This window comes from Mastigoproctus giganteus, chromosome 8, assembly GCF_048544385.1.
Source record: "Mastigoproctus giganteus isolate SK-2022 chromosome 8, ASM4854438v1, whole genome shotgun sequence".
NCBI lineage: Eukaryota > Metazoa > Arthropoda > Arachnida > Uropygi > Thelyphonidae > Mastigoproctus > Mastigoproctus giganteus.
Window position 1 is genome coordinate 36,280,398 of NC_143582.1, and position 16,776 is coordinate 36,297,173.

Below are 16,776 nucleotides of genomic sequence, written 5' to 3' on the forward strand. Positions count from 1 at the left end.
AAAAACAGTTATGAAGTATAACTCCACAATATGAGAGATGCCTGATGGTGTATGATGTATTTAGACTAAGGCGCATTTAGGGCTAGAGCCTCAAGCTGCGAACAAATTTAGACTATGTATATAAAGTGCTTAGCATCATAATACACAGCCATTTCTGTATAAACAGAAAATTTTTAAGGTGGCATCGTTTTAGCTTATATCTCATATTGTGAATACCTTCACAACGAGTTGCCATGATATTGCACTACTTCGAATAAGTAACGCTTCACCTAAGGAGAAGACTAGTGTTACTTATTCTCAGATAGGTACCACCACCCAGACAGCACTGTTTCAGGGCTATTTGATGTATGTATGTGAATATCTACTCGAATATCCACTTGTCCCTATTAGACTTAGAAAAGCAAAAAAGGTAGAGGGAAAGTTATAGTAGGAGTGGAAGAGGAAAAGAAACAGTGTAGAAGAATGAAAGGGACAGTAACTCCTTCAACTCACACCACTCAAAAACTCATAAACTCCTCGAATAGGCAACGCTTCCCCAGTGGAGAAGGCTGTTGTTACCTATTCTCGGAAACTCCGGACATCATCAAGCTCCCCCTAGCAGCACTGTTTCAGGGCTATTTGGCCCTTCGTCAGTGAGTGGGTAGGTACCCAAGTGATGCAATGATGGCAAAAACAGTTATGAAGTATAACTCCACAATATGAGAGATGCCTGATGGTGTATGATGTATTTAGACTAAGGCGCATTTAGGGCTAGAGCCTCAAGCTGCGAACAAATTTAGACTATGTATATAAAGTGCTTAGCATCATAATACACAGCCATTTCTGTATAAACAGAAAATTTTTAAGGTGGCATCGTTTTAGCTTATATCTCATATTGTGAATACCTTCACAACGAGTTGCCATGATATTGCACTACTTCGAATAAGTAACGCTTCACCTAAGGAGAAGACTAGTGTTACTTATTCTCAGATAGGTACCACCACCCAGACAGCACTGTTTCAGGGCTATTTGGCCCTTCGTCAGTGAGTGGGTAGGTACCCAAGTGATGCAATGATGGCAAAAACAGTTATGAAGTATACTGACGAAGGGCCAAATACTCACTGACGAAGGGCCAAATAGCCCTGAAACAGTGCTGTCTGGGTGGTGGTACCTATCTGAGAATAAGTAACACTAGTCTTCTCCTTAGGTGAAGCGTTACTTATTCGAAGTAGTGCAATATCATGGCAACTCGTTGTGAAGGTATTCACAATATGAGATATAAGCTAAAACGATGCCACCTTAAAAATTTTCTGTTTATACAGAAATGGCTGTGTATTATGATGCTAAGCACTTTATATACATAGTCTAAATTTGTTCGCAGCTTGAGGCTCTAGCCCTAAATGCGCCTTAGTCTAAATACATCATACACCATCAGGCATCTCTCATATTGTGGAGTTATACTTCATAACTGTTTTTGCCATCATTGCATCACTTGGGTACCTACCCACTCACTGACGAAGGGCCAAATAGCCCTGAAACAGTGCTGTCTGGGTGGTGGTACCTATCTGAGAATAAGTAACACTAGTCTTCTCCTTAGGTGAAGCGTTACTTATTCGAAGTAGTGCAATATCATGGCAACTCGTTGTGAAGGTATTCACAATATGAGATATAAGCTAAAACGATGCCACCTTAAAAATTTTCTGTTTATACAGAAATGGCTGTGTATTATGATGCTAAGCACTTTATATACATAGTCTAAATTTGTTCGCAGCTTGAGGCTCTAGCCCTAAATGCGCCTTTATCTGACTTTGTTAAAAAAGAAAATCTACGAAAATACTGTACTGTATATATGAAATAATTCTCAGAAAATCACTGAGAATTATTTGTGCGAAAATAATTGAGCACAAAAAGGCTTCCAAATTAGCTAAAAATATCCAAAAAATTCGGTAAAAAGAATTTTTATTCTTCGATACACAGCAGGTGAGCTGAATTTGCAGAAAAGTGTTTCCATATGTGCGAAAATAAGAAAAAATGTCTAAATAAAATCTTTTGGTCAGATGCAATTTTCGCCTGCGCTCTGGGAGTCAAGGCGAAACTAAATTCTGCCCCCCCCCCCCCGAGATTGTCGATCGGTCACACGTGATTTTTAACTACCATACCAAAACAGCCACTGGACCTCCTCTCTGACTCTCGCCACCCCCCTCGTGGCAGACTTGGCGATATGGGAGTTTCGCCACTGCTCCTGAGTTTAAACTGAAAAGGAGTTAAGTTCTGCAGTGGGGAAATTTTTTTTTGAAACAGAGAATTCAACCATTTCCCCCGAGGATATCGTTTGTCCACGACAGAAATGTTACTTCAGATAGCTGCAGCTACGAATATTATAAGATTTGCTTATCCTAAAGTTAAAGGGAGGGGGGAAGTCTCTTTAGTTCCTGCACGTTTTCAGATGTTTTATATTTATTTTATATAAATAATTATCAGTGCTGCAGATTTAACATTAGTTGTTAATTTTTAATATTTGTGTAGTCATGGAAACAAAGAATGCTTCTCGTGCCGTGGAATCAAATTGTGTGTGGATTGGTTCAGGGGTAGGGGTCACAAAGAGATCACCGTGTTTGTACCCCGCTGGAGGAAGGAGGCTTCTCGTCCTGATGCTCCAATCAAAGGTAACACTTGTTTTGCCTATATGTTGAAAGTATTTCAACAATAAATTTGTCCATTTTTTAAAATTTTATATATTTAAACTTGTAACTAAGAGTTTTTATCTTTTCGGAATAAAATGGAAAATCGTTAACGCTATAAAACTGTTCCATCTTTTTTAGACCAGGATATCTTGGTGCAGTTGGAGAAAGAACGCATGCTGGTATTTACACCGTCGCGGCATGTCGGAGGACGTCGTATGGTGTGTTACGATGATCGGTACATTCTTAAGTTAGCTGTAGAAGAAGATGGTATTATTGTCTCCAATGACAATTATAGGGACTTAGCAACTGAAAACTCTGAATACAAGAAAGTAGTGGAGGAAAGATTGCTCATGTACACCTTTGTTAATGATAGGTAAGAAATTTTTCACTCTCTGAAAATATATCTGTGCAGGTGTTGGCAACTTACGGCATCCAGACGACTAAAAGTGGTACCATAAAGCTATTCTGGATTGTCTGGATTCCATTTAAGCATCCAATTCAGGCATATCAGTATTACAGTTTATTTACGATCTGAAGTCCCCCTTCCCCCAAGTATTTAAAAAATATCCACGTACCCACCTCTGAAAGGTTGCTGCTCCATGTTTTAGGAATTGCTGATCAAACATTTGAAGGAAACCAAGGAACAAATCTCTCCTTTCTCGAAATAATATTTTTATGATTTTATTCTTTGATCATAAAAAGTTCCCGAGGGGAAATTTTTCATATTAAGTTCTATCGATATACCTTTCTTGCATAATTTTCTGCTCTGTGAATAGCAACTGAAATTGTCCATTTGTTAAAACTTTATATATTTAAACTTGTAACTAAGTTTAAATATATAAAAGGGGAGTAAAAACCTGTTTCACTCCCCTTCCCGAATTGCCTGTCTCTAATCTGGTTATTATTAATTTATTTGCCGATACCACTGTACTGTATTTAATGGTGATACGATATAGTAGGTATGCAAATACTATACTGACTCTTCAACTTAGATGAATTCTTCTCGGTTGAATGTATTCTGTAAGTTAATGACAAATTCGTACTGATATATTTATGAGTAGAGATATCAGCTAAAGTATTTATTTTTTGCATATATTTATCATTTTCCAATAGCGTAGTTTTAGGCCCCTCCCTCATTTTTTTCCCCTGACAGTATTTTGAAAAATTTGAATCATTTCATGTTTTGTCAGTTTAATGGTGCTTAGGTACGCATTTCAAGGCAGGGAGGAACTAATTTGGGCAATTATCTAACCCCCCATTACGGAGGAGCTCGCGTTATTCACATTAAAATTCAATAATTTCCGTTTACCTGGACTTCGAAAGGAAGAACCGCTAGCACCGGGTTCTTGCTAATCGAACGATTTTTCAAACTTCTGTTTATTAAAGATTTGTTTCGAATGAAATGTTTCATTTTCGTATCCGCTTAATTGCCACCTCGGCGCTATTCTCAATTCAGAGAAATCTTCTTCAAGAGGAGTGTTTCCTTTTACAATGGGTTTCCCCAGCCTACAAGTTATTTCTTGTTAGGAATTTTTTTCCGCCATAAAGTGCGGTTCGAGGTGTCTTGGTCGGTTAAGCCTCGGACTGTCATGCACTCCCGTACTCCATCCATCCATGTCCTCCTAGGTCTTCCTTTTCTCCTTCTTCCAGGAAGTATCCATTCCAGGATAGCCTTTGGATATCTGTTTTCTTGCATCCATTTTACGTGTCCATACCATGTTAGACGCTTTTCTTTGATGGTGTCAATAATAGTCTTTCTCACTTCCATTTTTTCCCTTATGTCTTCATTCCGTTTTCTGTCTCTTCTAGAAGTTCCTGTTGAGCGTCTCCAAAAATCCATTTCTGTGGAGAGCAATTTGTTTTCCGCTCGCCTATTCAATGTCCAGGTTTCAATTCCATACAATAGAAGACTTTGTACAATCGTTTGAAATATAAGTTTCTTTGTTTTATTTAGGATATTTTTGCTCCACAGAACAGAGTTTAACATGCCGATAGCCTTTCTGCCGTCTGTAATTCTCTTATTGGTCTCTGCTTGGGATGATCCATCACTTTGTAAGATTAATCCCAGATATTTGAATTTATCGACTTGTTTGATTTTAAAACCTGCAATATTTAGAACGTGTCCTGGCCCTGAAGACAACATTTCAGTCTTGCTAAAATTGATTTTTAGACCCCATTGTTTATATTCCATAAACAATTGACGAAATGCATACTTTGCATCTTCTAAGTCTTGTGCTATCACCACCTGATCATCTGCAAAAAGTAAATTGTGAATATAGGTGTTCTTATTAATCGGCAATCCCATTTTATTACATTTTTTTGACCAGGATCTTAGGCAGATGTCAATATAAATTTTGAAGTGTTGGCGACATGCAACAACCTTGTAATAAGCCCTTTGAAGTGTGGAATTCAGGTGACAAAGCTGATCCCACTTTAATTCTGCATCTATTATTCCTGTAAATTGCCTTAATAATGTTAATCAGTTGTCCATCAATATTTGCTTCTTTCAGTGCTTCCCATAAGAGTTTTCTTGGAACACTGTCATATGCCTTTTCAAGGTCAATGAAAATCATAAAGATTTTTTTCCCTTTTGATTGGCATTTTTCAAGGATCTGTCGTACTGTTGAGATATGATCTATACATGACCTCCCAGCTGAAAAACCACTTTGTTCTTCTGATACCTCGATTCGGGCTTCTAAATGGTTCCTGATCCATTTTCCAAGGATCTTTAACAGCGGGTTCAGGACGCATATTCCTCTGTAATTTGAACAGCTTTTCCGATCGCCCTTCTTATAAATTGATGTAATATATCCTGTTATCATTTCTTTTGGTATTTCTTCTCCTCTCAGTATACTATTTAACAGTATACTGAGAGGAGAAGGAGTTCCACTTCCCTAACAGAAACTTTTAAGCCCGAGTCTTCTACACCAAAATCCTCAATCGTCTTGAACTCTTCTCGGTCTTCCTTTAAAAGTCCTTCATAGTACTCCGTCCAGTCTTTCAAGGTCAATGAAAATCATAAAGAAAATCAATGAAAATTCAGAGAAATATTAAAGCTAAATCGAATCAATTTAGCTTTAATATTTGAGCGTTTGTCGTCTGGCTGCTTAATAATGAAGCTGTAAATTCCCCTTTCCGCTATTAGGTGGCTGCCCGGAGTTTGTCTTGATTATAGACATATTGTATCAGAACAGCCACTCCTCTTCCTCCACATTTCAGAAGTTCCATGTAAACTCCTCCAGGTCCAGGTGATTTGCCATTCCTTCCTTCCTTCCTTTAGCAGGAGTTCCACTTCCCTAACAGAAACTTTTAAGCCCGAGTCTTCTACACCAAAATCCTCCATCGTCTTGAACTCTTCCCGGTCTTCTTTTAAAAGTCCTTCATAGTACTCCGTCCAGTCTTTCAAGGTCAATGAAAATCATAATGAAAATTCAGAGAAATATTAAAGCTAAATCGAACCAATTTAGCTTTAATATTTGAGCGTTTGTCGTCTGGCTGCTTAATAATGAAGCTGTAAATTCCCCTTTCCACTATTAGGTGGCTGCCCGGAGTTTGTCTTGATTATAGACGTATTTATTTATTATAGGCGAATGACGCCAATTAGCAATGTTTCTATTCCCCCCCACCCCAGGTGATCTAGTATTTTCCAAAATACCAACGGCACTTCTTTTATAAGTGCCCTTCAGATGCGTTTCATTAATAAATAACGAAATGGGTTGGGAGTGTGTGGTGGTGGGGAGGGGGGGTGCGGGACTTGTTGCTTAAACTAGCGTAAATCTTAATTTTCATATCTCAGATACGGAGACGAGAACTTTTGTTCCTTTTAATCGTTTGTTCCGGTTCTTTCATCGGTATTTTGTATATTCTTGCTCAATTTGTTGCTTAGTTTTAAGTGGTATTGCGACTTCTCAAGGTCGTTTAACACACGACTTTACCTCTCCCATACCAGCAACGTCTCACAATCTTACGCCCGTGTAGAGGTTATCGCGTGTATAGAGGGTCACAGACTCCTTGTTTGATTCAGAAAATATTCCCCGATGCAGTTTCCGCCCTCTCGTCTTCCCATCGCTGATATCCTGTGGCTTTCTACACTCCCAAAACTTCCTTGGTATATAATCTACATTGAAGAACTTGCCAGTCGAGGTTGCTATAACAGATACTAGAAACGAACTTGAGTTTCGATGGCAGGAATGCGTGGAGGCCATTATTCTGGCCTGTGTCAAGTTTTTTTTTTTTTTTACCCTCTTCAGCATTATACCATTAAAAAGTGCCATTTTATAATAATGGTCATTAATAAATTGCAAGTTTTATTAAGCTTTCTAGAGAAGTCAGAGGTGGATTGTATTAGAAAATCGTTCAGCCTAAAAGCTTCGATTTTTTTAAATACCGATGCATTTATTTCCATTTTGTGGTGGCTTCAATTTGCATTGCATTTTTGAATATGCAGACTTCTCTTTTTCTTTTTTTTGAAAATTATTCAGTATTTGTAGATATTTGCACATGCAGGAAGCACCTGCATCACCAAGTCAATCCATATATAATGGTTTCTAGCGAATCAATTTTAATTAAACCTTGAGTTATTTTAAAGAAAGAGTCAAAACAAATTTTGTCCCCCATGCTCTTTAACAGTCCTATCAAAACATACTAAATCAAGCTCTCAGACTTTTCATTCTCCCCATACCCGGTAGTTTGCCACAGGTTGTTCTGTCAGGCCCTGGGAAGGTTTTAGAATCAATTCTAATTTTGTAACCCACCCTATTCCCCACTATAGAAATCTACATATATAGAAGTGCAAAAGTTTGGGCATTTATTGAAAGAAAAGTGAGATCAACACCAAGTTTTCAATTTATCCCCGGGGAGGGTTTAGCCCCAATTCAATAGTCTCTTCCCCAAATAAATCTATATATAAATGAAAGTATGCTTTAATTAGGCATTACTTGAAAAGCAAAAGTCAGATTGATACCAAATTTTTAGTATATGCTTCATTGGTCTGGTCTCTGGAGAGATTTTTAGGTCTAATTCATAGCCCTTATACTTGATCCAGAAACTTGTTATAAAGTTTTAACAGCAGCTCTCATTATTTTCAAAATTTCACATAGATAGATTAACCCATTTTGTATTCCCTTAGGTACACTGCTATACAAATCCCACCTCATGGCTACTCATCATCAGATAGGTGAAGTACAGGTAAACGCTACTTATAGAGCAATAGGACTTCTTGATAAATGAATGCACCTGGAATGTAGTGCAATTCATACATCACCTAACTTTTTTTTTTCTGGAAATTTTAATTATAATCATGTTCTTTGCTTCGTGGCAGGTCCATGACAGTCAGGACCCCCAGTCCCACTTCATCTTTTCTCTCCCAATGGGGAGAGCATATCATCCCAAATCAGACCTTTCTTTTCCCAGCCCAGGTTTCACTAAAGATTAAAAAAATTAGTTCTTAATGTCTGTATCTTTCATATACTTTGTCATGTATGTATTGACTGTAGTACTGATTGTCTATAAAATTTATGTAAGAATTTTTAATAAGTGAGAACTCTCCTTCAGCATTAATTTAGATCTGAAATCTATATATGCAAGGTCAGATTTTAGAGAAAGGTTAAAAAGAATTTATTCAGTTATCTATGTTTAAAAAAAAAAAAAGATTACAGTACAGAAGTATTGAATTATATTGAATGGGGTAATTATTTTTGATGTGATACTCTACAGCAGGGGTTGGCAACCTTTTTTTTTTTTATCTAATTAAAAAAATAAAGGAGAATCCAAAGAGCCTCAGCTCAAGCTGGGGGAGTTTTTTAAGAAATGGAATAGTGGGAAGGAGTTTTAAAAAAAATATATATAATATCGGTGTAAATACACCACAGTTTACCCATAAATTTAACTATATAAGTAGTGTAATGGCATTGTTTGATTTTTATCTCATATTGTGGCTACCTTCACGAGATACCAGGTATTGCACTACTTTGAATAAATAATGCTTCCCTAACTCTTCACTGTTTGGCATCTCGTTAGAGATGCCAAATGAAGATAATGATAATTTTCAAGTTTATCTACTTGTTGCGTAAGCTACTCCACGCATCGAACACAGTTTGGTCTTGCTTTTTCAACTCATCTATCACTGTCCATTTGTGTAGAATTGCAAGGACAGCCTTTTGCCTTTCCAAATCCTCAATTTCAGTTTTAAGGCCCTTGCACTCCACATGTTCTTGATTTTTAAGTCCTCTAACTCCATTCAAATTGTGCTTCATGTGGGCTAAAAGTCAAAGAGCCACAGTTACATGTTCAAAGAGACACATGTGGCTCGCGAGCCGCAGTTTGCCAACCCCTGCTCTACAGGGGTTGGCAAACTGTGTACTAAATGTAATCTTAATTTTTAAATGAATGAAAACATTGAATTATAGAATATCTGTAGTCAGTTTTTTTTTTTTTTTTGTATTTTCTTGGTTGTTGTTGTTTGGTTTTTTAGGAGCATTAGCAACTAAGGTCATATTGCTCCGGGGATATGCGATGGTCATTCACTGACCTTTCCGCATCCTCCATATTTGGTGGTCACGGGCTCGAACCCCAGTCTGATCAAGAAGCGTGTGCTACGCACTGCTGCTCCTGCCCACCTGGCTACAGAGGCGCCTATTTTCTTGTAGCTATACTATGTGGTATATTCAGAAAGTTCTGAGACTGTCATCATCAGAAATATCATTTGGAAAAAAATACCATTTACACTACCTCCCTCATAACAGCTGTTATACACCTCTGCTACTCGTTATACAATTTTTGATAGCAATTATTGAATGCAAAGTTTCCAGTGATTACTTCAGCTTAATTTTGCAGTGCTGACCTTTTAGTTATTTTTGGGAATGGAAGAAAGTCAGGCAAACATGGTGAATATTGCAAAACAATTATATTGTACTTTGTGAGTTCCTACTAAGTGAGGAAAGAGCAGCATTCGGACCACCATTCTGGTATTTTTTTGAAACCATTGCTTGTAATTTCAGTAAAATTGCAGGTATTCCTTATTGACAGTTTTCCTGCCCAGAATGAAACCGAAGCAAACAATTGCTTTGTGGTCATGTAGCCCTTCCAGCTTGATTATACTTTTGAAACTGTCCTGACAAAACTTGCTATGAAGAAAGGTCAGTGATATACGATATATGTTAACAACTGCTGCTTTGTTAGAAAACACTAAATTTCATTCCCTGCAATAGGTTATCATCAGTTTCTGAAATAAGGTTGCCTGTAGCATTACGTAATTGGCTTTCTGGTCTACAGCAAGCATTTTTGGTACAGTGTGACTCAGGAGTTTATGATATCTCTACAGCTTAAATCATTTGATATTTAGTATCAAATTCCACCCATGAATGAGAGGAATCGAACATGGTCTTCTCCAGATGACTGGCAGACAGTGATGTATCATGGTGACAAGGCTGCCAAGAGGCAGAGCATTGTTAAAGAAATATGACTTCCACTCAGCTCTTTTTCTCAAGCTGTTTGGTTTGTCTTGGGGATTTTTTGGTGCACTGATTCTTTGAACATAGTGTGCCGATCCATACAAAATACTTGTTTACCATATATGCAGGCTGGAAAACCCAACTCCCTCTCACTGGGATCAGCTAACTACAGCCTAAGTCGAGCCTTTAAGAATTCCTCATCTCCAACAGGATTGAACCCAGACTCTCCCAAATGTGCATATATATAATTTAAACAAATTTTGAACAGTTCAAGATATACACTGGTGTGCAAAACTTATGCTATTTCTAAAGGTTACACCACAAAATCTTTACTGATGAGAGTAGATTCATTCTCAGCAGCAATTCTGGATATCAGCTAATCTGGCAAGAGGTTGGAACTTGGTATCACCCCCACAAACATCACTGAAAGGGATCGATGTGGCAGTTGAGGTGTTCTTGTCTGGGGAGGCATTATCTTAGATCAGGGGTCGGCAAACTTTTTTTTGGAAAGGGCCAGATCGTAAAATTTTTAGGCTCGGCGGGCCAGGTAGCAAGCTCGAAGATATTTACACGGGTAATTCTACTCATAGAGCAACAAAAAAAAAACGGGTTCAAAATCTTTTTATTAGGAAGTGATATTTTACATAATATTTATACACATGCTAACACTTACAAAAAAATGAATAAAATATTTCCATTTATTAATAAACGTATTACAGAACTAGTTAAATTTTGTACTAATGTGATGAATGTAATTGTTTTTTTCTGAGATAATATTTCATCATACTGGAGTTTGAAGTTAGTACTTCCTATCATTAAAGTTGTTTGCAAATGGTCATCCGTTAATAATGATCTGTATTGCGATTTTACATATTTCATTTTCAAAAATGAAGTAGATGACCTTCACTTCCAATTGAAGGTCTGATGGAAGCTCCTCAATTGCACAGGGAAATGTCTTTTGCACTTGCATCAAGATCCGAAAAACGCTGTTGTACCTGTAGTTTAAGTTCAGAAAATATATCCGCCGCGAATTTTTTTGGGAATGGGGATTTTGCTAATATTTGAAATTTTTTACAGCATGGAAAATGGTCAAACTTGGTTAATGTGATTTGTATTTCAAACAATGCAAATTTTTGAAGATATGACTTTATGATAGAATACGTTTCACATATGAGCACTGTTTTCCCCCTGTAATTTTAAGTTAAATTCGTTAAGTTATCCCACGATGTCTGTAGCAAATGCTAATTTCCATAGCCATTCATTGTTAGATAATAGTGGTTGTGGGCAGTTTTTCTCATTTAGAAAAATTTCTATTGCTTCTCTGAGTTCAAAAAATCTCAATAAAACTTTTCCATTGCTGAGCCATCAAACTGCTGTGTGATAGGGCAAATCAGGATATTCGGCTTCAATCTCTAATAAAAAATCACGAAACTGACGATGGTTAAGTCCACGAGAGCGAATAAAGTTAACCGCTGACACAACTGGTTCAGTAACATATCACAGATTGAGGTGTTTCCCACAAAGAGCCTGATGGTGAATAATACAATGAATTACCAGAGGTTTTGAACATTTAGCTTCTTCACAAGCCTTAAAAATTTGTCCAACTAATCCTTTCCCCGTTCCACACATATTTTTACCACCATCAGTTGTGACACATTTTAACTGATTCCATTGCAAATTGTACTATGTTAGCGTTTTCTCGACTTCCTTGAAGATATCTTCGCCTGTAGTTGTTCCATGCAGACTATTCATAGAAGCTAATTCTTCAGTAACCTCAAACTCAGTATTGACTCCTCGAATAAACAGCAACAATTGGGCAGTATCAGTAATGTCTGTAGACTCATCAAGAGCCAGCGAAAACCACTTGAAATTTGCCTTGTCTTTTAATTGACTCTTGATGTGGCTCACGATGTCCTCAACTCTTCTAACAGTTGTTCTCGTCGAAAGACTGATAGATCGAAACAAATCCATTTTCTCTGGACACATTTCTTCGGCTGCCACAAGTAAACATGATTTAATTAATTCACCATCGGTAAATGGTTTCCCTTTCTTGGCTAATAAATGAGCTATTCGTAAGCTTACTTTAGTTACTGCTTAATTATCATTAAATTATTTATTTTAACGAATATATTGCGTTGTGATGATGCATTACGTTTTAAACTTTCCAATTTTAGCTTCCGTTGATTTTCTGTGAGTTTTGAATATTGTGCCGCTTTAAAAGCACAACATTCGAAGTCCACTTTTCTCTTCATATTTGGTCTTGAGGGTGACATGGAAACGGTGGGTAATAAATAAAAGGGGAAAAAAAAAAAAAGATCGCAGAGCGCCATGACAGACAATACCACGTGTGCTGCTAAAGCAAAACTGAGAGAAATGCTGGCAACATTTGTTCTATGGTAGACAACAGAATGCGAATATGCAATGCCAGTACCTCCAAGTGCGGTCATTATTCTCAACTCGACTATCGGCTATTACAATGCGTAATCTGATTTATTTTTAATTTTTTTCATGTAAAAAACAATATTGGCCCGCGGGCCATAGTTTGCCGACCCCTGCCTTAGATGGATGTACACAACTCCAGATACTGGAAAGCGGTACTGTAACCGGTGCACGCTACTGTACTGAGGTAATGGCGCCTCTGTAGCCAGGAGCAGCAGTGCGTAGCACACGCTTCTTTATTAGACTGGGGTTCGAGCCCGTGACGACCAAATACACAGGATGCAGAAAGGTCAGGGAATGACCACTGCATATCCCTGAAGCAATATGGTCTTAGTTGCTAATGTTCCTAAAAAAAACCAAACAACAATAATAACTGAGGTAATCATTCCCCATGTGCATATACCGAGGTGCCATTGGCCCAGAATTTGTGTTTATGAATGATAACGCCACACCCCATCGCACTGCAGCTGTTGATATGCTTTTGGAAATGAGGATGTTGTTCGTATGGATTGGCCTGCCAGTTCCACCGATCTAAATTCCATAGAACACATATGGGACATTCTGGGGAGACGTCTAGCAGTAAATCCACACCCACCAGAAAATGTTCACCAGCTGAAGATGGTGCTGACAGAGGAATGGATGATGTTACCGCAAGAACTTATCAACAACATTGTTCTAAGTATGGACAGGCATTGCAAAGCCTGCATCGACATTAGGGATAGCCATATCACCTACTGAGGACCACCTCTTCCCTTTGTTCCATCTTTGGCAGTGATGCATCTGTATCATGGCAGCCTGGAGCAGCAGTGCATAGCACACGCTTCTTGATTAGACCAGGGTTCGAGCCCGTGACCACCAGATGCGGAAAGGTCAGGGAATGACCACCACATATCCCCGGAGCAATATGGCTTTAGTTGCTAATGCTCCTAAAAAAAAAAACCAAATAACAACAGCAGCCAGTGCTATGTTGCCATTTTTGAATAAAGTCCCCTCTGTACCGTTTTGTTTCCTTCATCATGTCTATACCTCACGAGGTTACTTTGGTATGCTTTTCCCATATCCAGGCCACTCCTATGAAAAGCTACAGGTGAAAACCTGACTGGCCTTTAAATTTTGCACACCGGTGTATATACACACTGATATATAATGAGTGCAGATGGTTTCAAATGTGTCCATTTATGCAGATTGTTTTAATCTTTCAGTAAGTGCATCACTTTTCTGTATTCTCCAAATTTTAGATAGTAATAACTTTTTAAAATTAAAAGAAAAAGAGCATGGTTGCCGGATGTGATCTTTTTCTCTTGATGAAAGTGAGTTGTATGATACATAGAGGTAGAACATATTATTGCATCAAAAAAGTTTTGACAAGATTTTTTAATGATTTCACTCTAATTTTGAGCAACTCATAGTTTACCAAAATTAGAGTGAAACCCTCTGCTCTGTACATAGCATTGAGAACGCAAGCTTTTCTACTATGTGTAGATGTTATATTGTGGAGCACCTCACCAAGAGCTATGTTGAAATTGTACTACACACTTTAAAAGCACTGCTCCAATGGAGAAGTACATATATTGATGTTTACCTCAAATGTATGACAATCCCTATATTATTAAGACATGCATTATAAATATTAAACAGATGCCCGAGATAACATTTCTTGGTTCTATGATTTATTTTTTAGATTTATGCCTCCAGATGATCCTCTTGGACGACATGGGCCATCACTTGAAAATTTTCTGAGAAAACAGCCTAAAGTTCCAGAGACTCTTCCACCACCTTGTCCATATGGAAAGAAGTGTACTTATGGAAATAAGTGCAAATATTATCACCCAGAGCGAGGCAATTTGCCTCAGAAATCTGTAACAGAGAGACTTGCTGAACAAGCTAAAATACAAATAGAAGAAGTAAAATCTAGAGGGCTAAAAAGTAGAGAGTCTTCTCCTGGTAAGAAATCCAGTAAATTTTTGTATTGGACATATTTTCCATATAGTATATATAATATATTCTCTTTCTCTGAAAAAATTTGCAGTATATACATTCATTTATTTGATGGCTTAGTATTTCTATGAACTTTAGAAATGGGTTAAAATCCACTACAGGATGGAGTACTCCTCAACAAGTCATGTTGAGGGAATGGACCCCAATCTGCCATGCTGGTCCAATGTGGGTTGGCAGATAGACTGTATTTAGCAGTCAGATATATATACAGGGTGATTCAGGAGGAATAGTAAATATTGTGGAAGGTTATAGTATCGATTATTCCGAGTAAAAAAGTTCATATAAACGTGTCCAATCTCAATTGTTTGAAACTGGCGTGCACAGCTCCAGAATCAGATGTGACCAAGAAGCAGCTATAACCTGACCCTATTTGGTGTTAGAAGTGTTGTTAAGAATGCCACACATCTTCACACATGCTGACTATGCCAATATGGTGTGTGTGTGTGTGTCTAAGGTTTTTGTGGTGGAAGTGCTACTGCTGCTTGTAGAGAATACTGTCGATGATTTCTTAACTGCAGAATACTAGATTCAAGAGCACTTACTAGTGTTTACACCAAACTGGGTGAGACTGGTACAGTTCCCAGTGCTCATATTTCTTCTGAATGTGCAAATGAAAAAAATGTGGATGAAATAGAACACATTCTTCAGTCGGTAGAACATAGTCCTACTATTAGCACATGAAGAATTTCTATGCATATCAGTGTTCCACAGACAAGAGAGTGGTGTACATTGCATGAGCACAGCGGGTGCAACACCTTCAACCAGGAGCGATTGTAATTTTGTTGGTGGGTAAATGCTAATCGTCAATTAATTCCATTAATACTGTTCAGCAGTGAAGTTACTCTCACCCACCCATGACAGTATTAACAACACCCGTAACTCTCATAGGTGGTCAGATGAAAATCTACATGCCACTGTAGAAACAAATTTTCAACATCGCTTCTCTGTAAACATGTGGTGCAGTATCATTGACAATCAGTTGATTGGGCCTGTTGTGTTACAAAATTGTCTTAACGGGCCCATTTACCTAGAATTTCTACAAAACAAACTTGACTTACACATAGAGAGCAAAAGGAAAAAGAGATAGAGGAAGACAGAAAAAAAAAAAAAAGAAAAAGATGGGCAGACCTCTTTGAGATCGGAACAGGCGGATCGCCAATCCGTGAAGGAAGACAAGACAAGACGAACTTCCACTACTATTGGAGGATGTTCCTTTGGCTACAAGGATTGGTATGTACTTTCAGCATGACGGAGCTCCTGCAAATTATACCTGTCTGGTGATACAATATCTAAATCAAACTTTCCCTGAACAATGGATCGGCCGTGGTGCGTTCATTGGCCACCAAGGTCTCCAGACCTCACTCCATTAGATTTTTGTTTGTGGGGATGGATGTAAAGTGCTCGCTCACATTTTGGATACTGCTGCCCTCATATAAAGGAATGCCAAGACGACCTCAGAAGAACAACCCATCATATTATCACAAGAGTTGCAAAGTGCATTGAGGTTGGTGGTGGGATTTTCAAACGTTTATTGTGAACTGTAAAAATTTGCCAATTATTTGCATTTTGTATCTTTCAAAAAGTCAATAAATACAAACAATGTCATTTATCGTTTTTTAATACCTATCATAATGCCCTCTCTTTGTGTGCGCCAGTTTCAAACAACTGTATCTCCATATCCATTGAGAGTTGGACACGTGTTTATATGAATTTCTTTACTCAGAATAATTGATACTACAACCTCCCAAAATATTTTCTATTCCTCCTGAATTACCCTGTATATATAATATAAAATACACTTTGAGCATAAATAGTGGTCATGTTGTGGATTCTTGGTAAGGTACTACCTTGGTTTATGATCATTTATTTATTCATATATATATATATATATATTTTTTTTTTTAATCTTTTCTATGCTATTAGTTGTAATTCATTTAACCTCATACTATTTACATTAATTTTTACAATAGCTCACTGTGCCTTATACAAAAAGCCATTTGTTTATGCTCTAAAAGTGTATTTTATGTCGTTATACTATCCCCTCTCGGCAACAGCTTCTTAGCGCAGGCCCCCATATTTTTCTCTTATTTGCCATATTTTCAAAACTGTTCCACACTTTAGCCGTACTTTTGCCTTCCCAATTTCATAAAAAATTCATACAACAGCTTAAACAGTAATTACTGTTTTAGCTGTTGCAGGGAGAAAAAGATCAACATTAGGTTTTT

General features: G+C 37.6%; 1 protein-coding gene across 3 annotated transcripts in view; it reads left to right on the forward strand.

Annotated features, from left to right (window-relative positions):
• LOC150081444 (uncharacterized) overlaps positions 1 to 16,776 on the forward strand; it is a 173,641-nt gene that overhangs the window by 152,107 nt on the left and 4,758 nt on the right. For all 3 annotated transcript variants that reach the window (XM_090379850.1, XM_090379853.1, XM_090379851.1), the window contains exons 3-5: positions 2,506 to 2,645; positions 2,802 to 3,036; positions 14,235 to 14,497. In XM_090379850.1, coding sequence (XP_090235976.1) covers positions 2,506 to 2,645; positions 2,802 to 3,036; positions 14,235 to 14,497 — 638 coding nt within the window. The remainder of the gene's footprint in view (positions 1 to 2,505; positions 2,646 to 2,801; positions 3,037 to 14,234; positions 14,498 to 16,776) is intronic.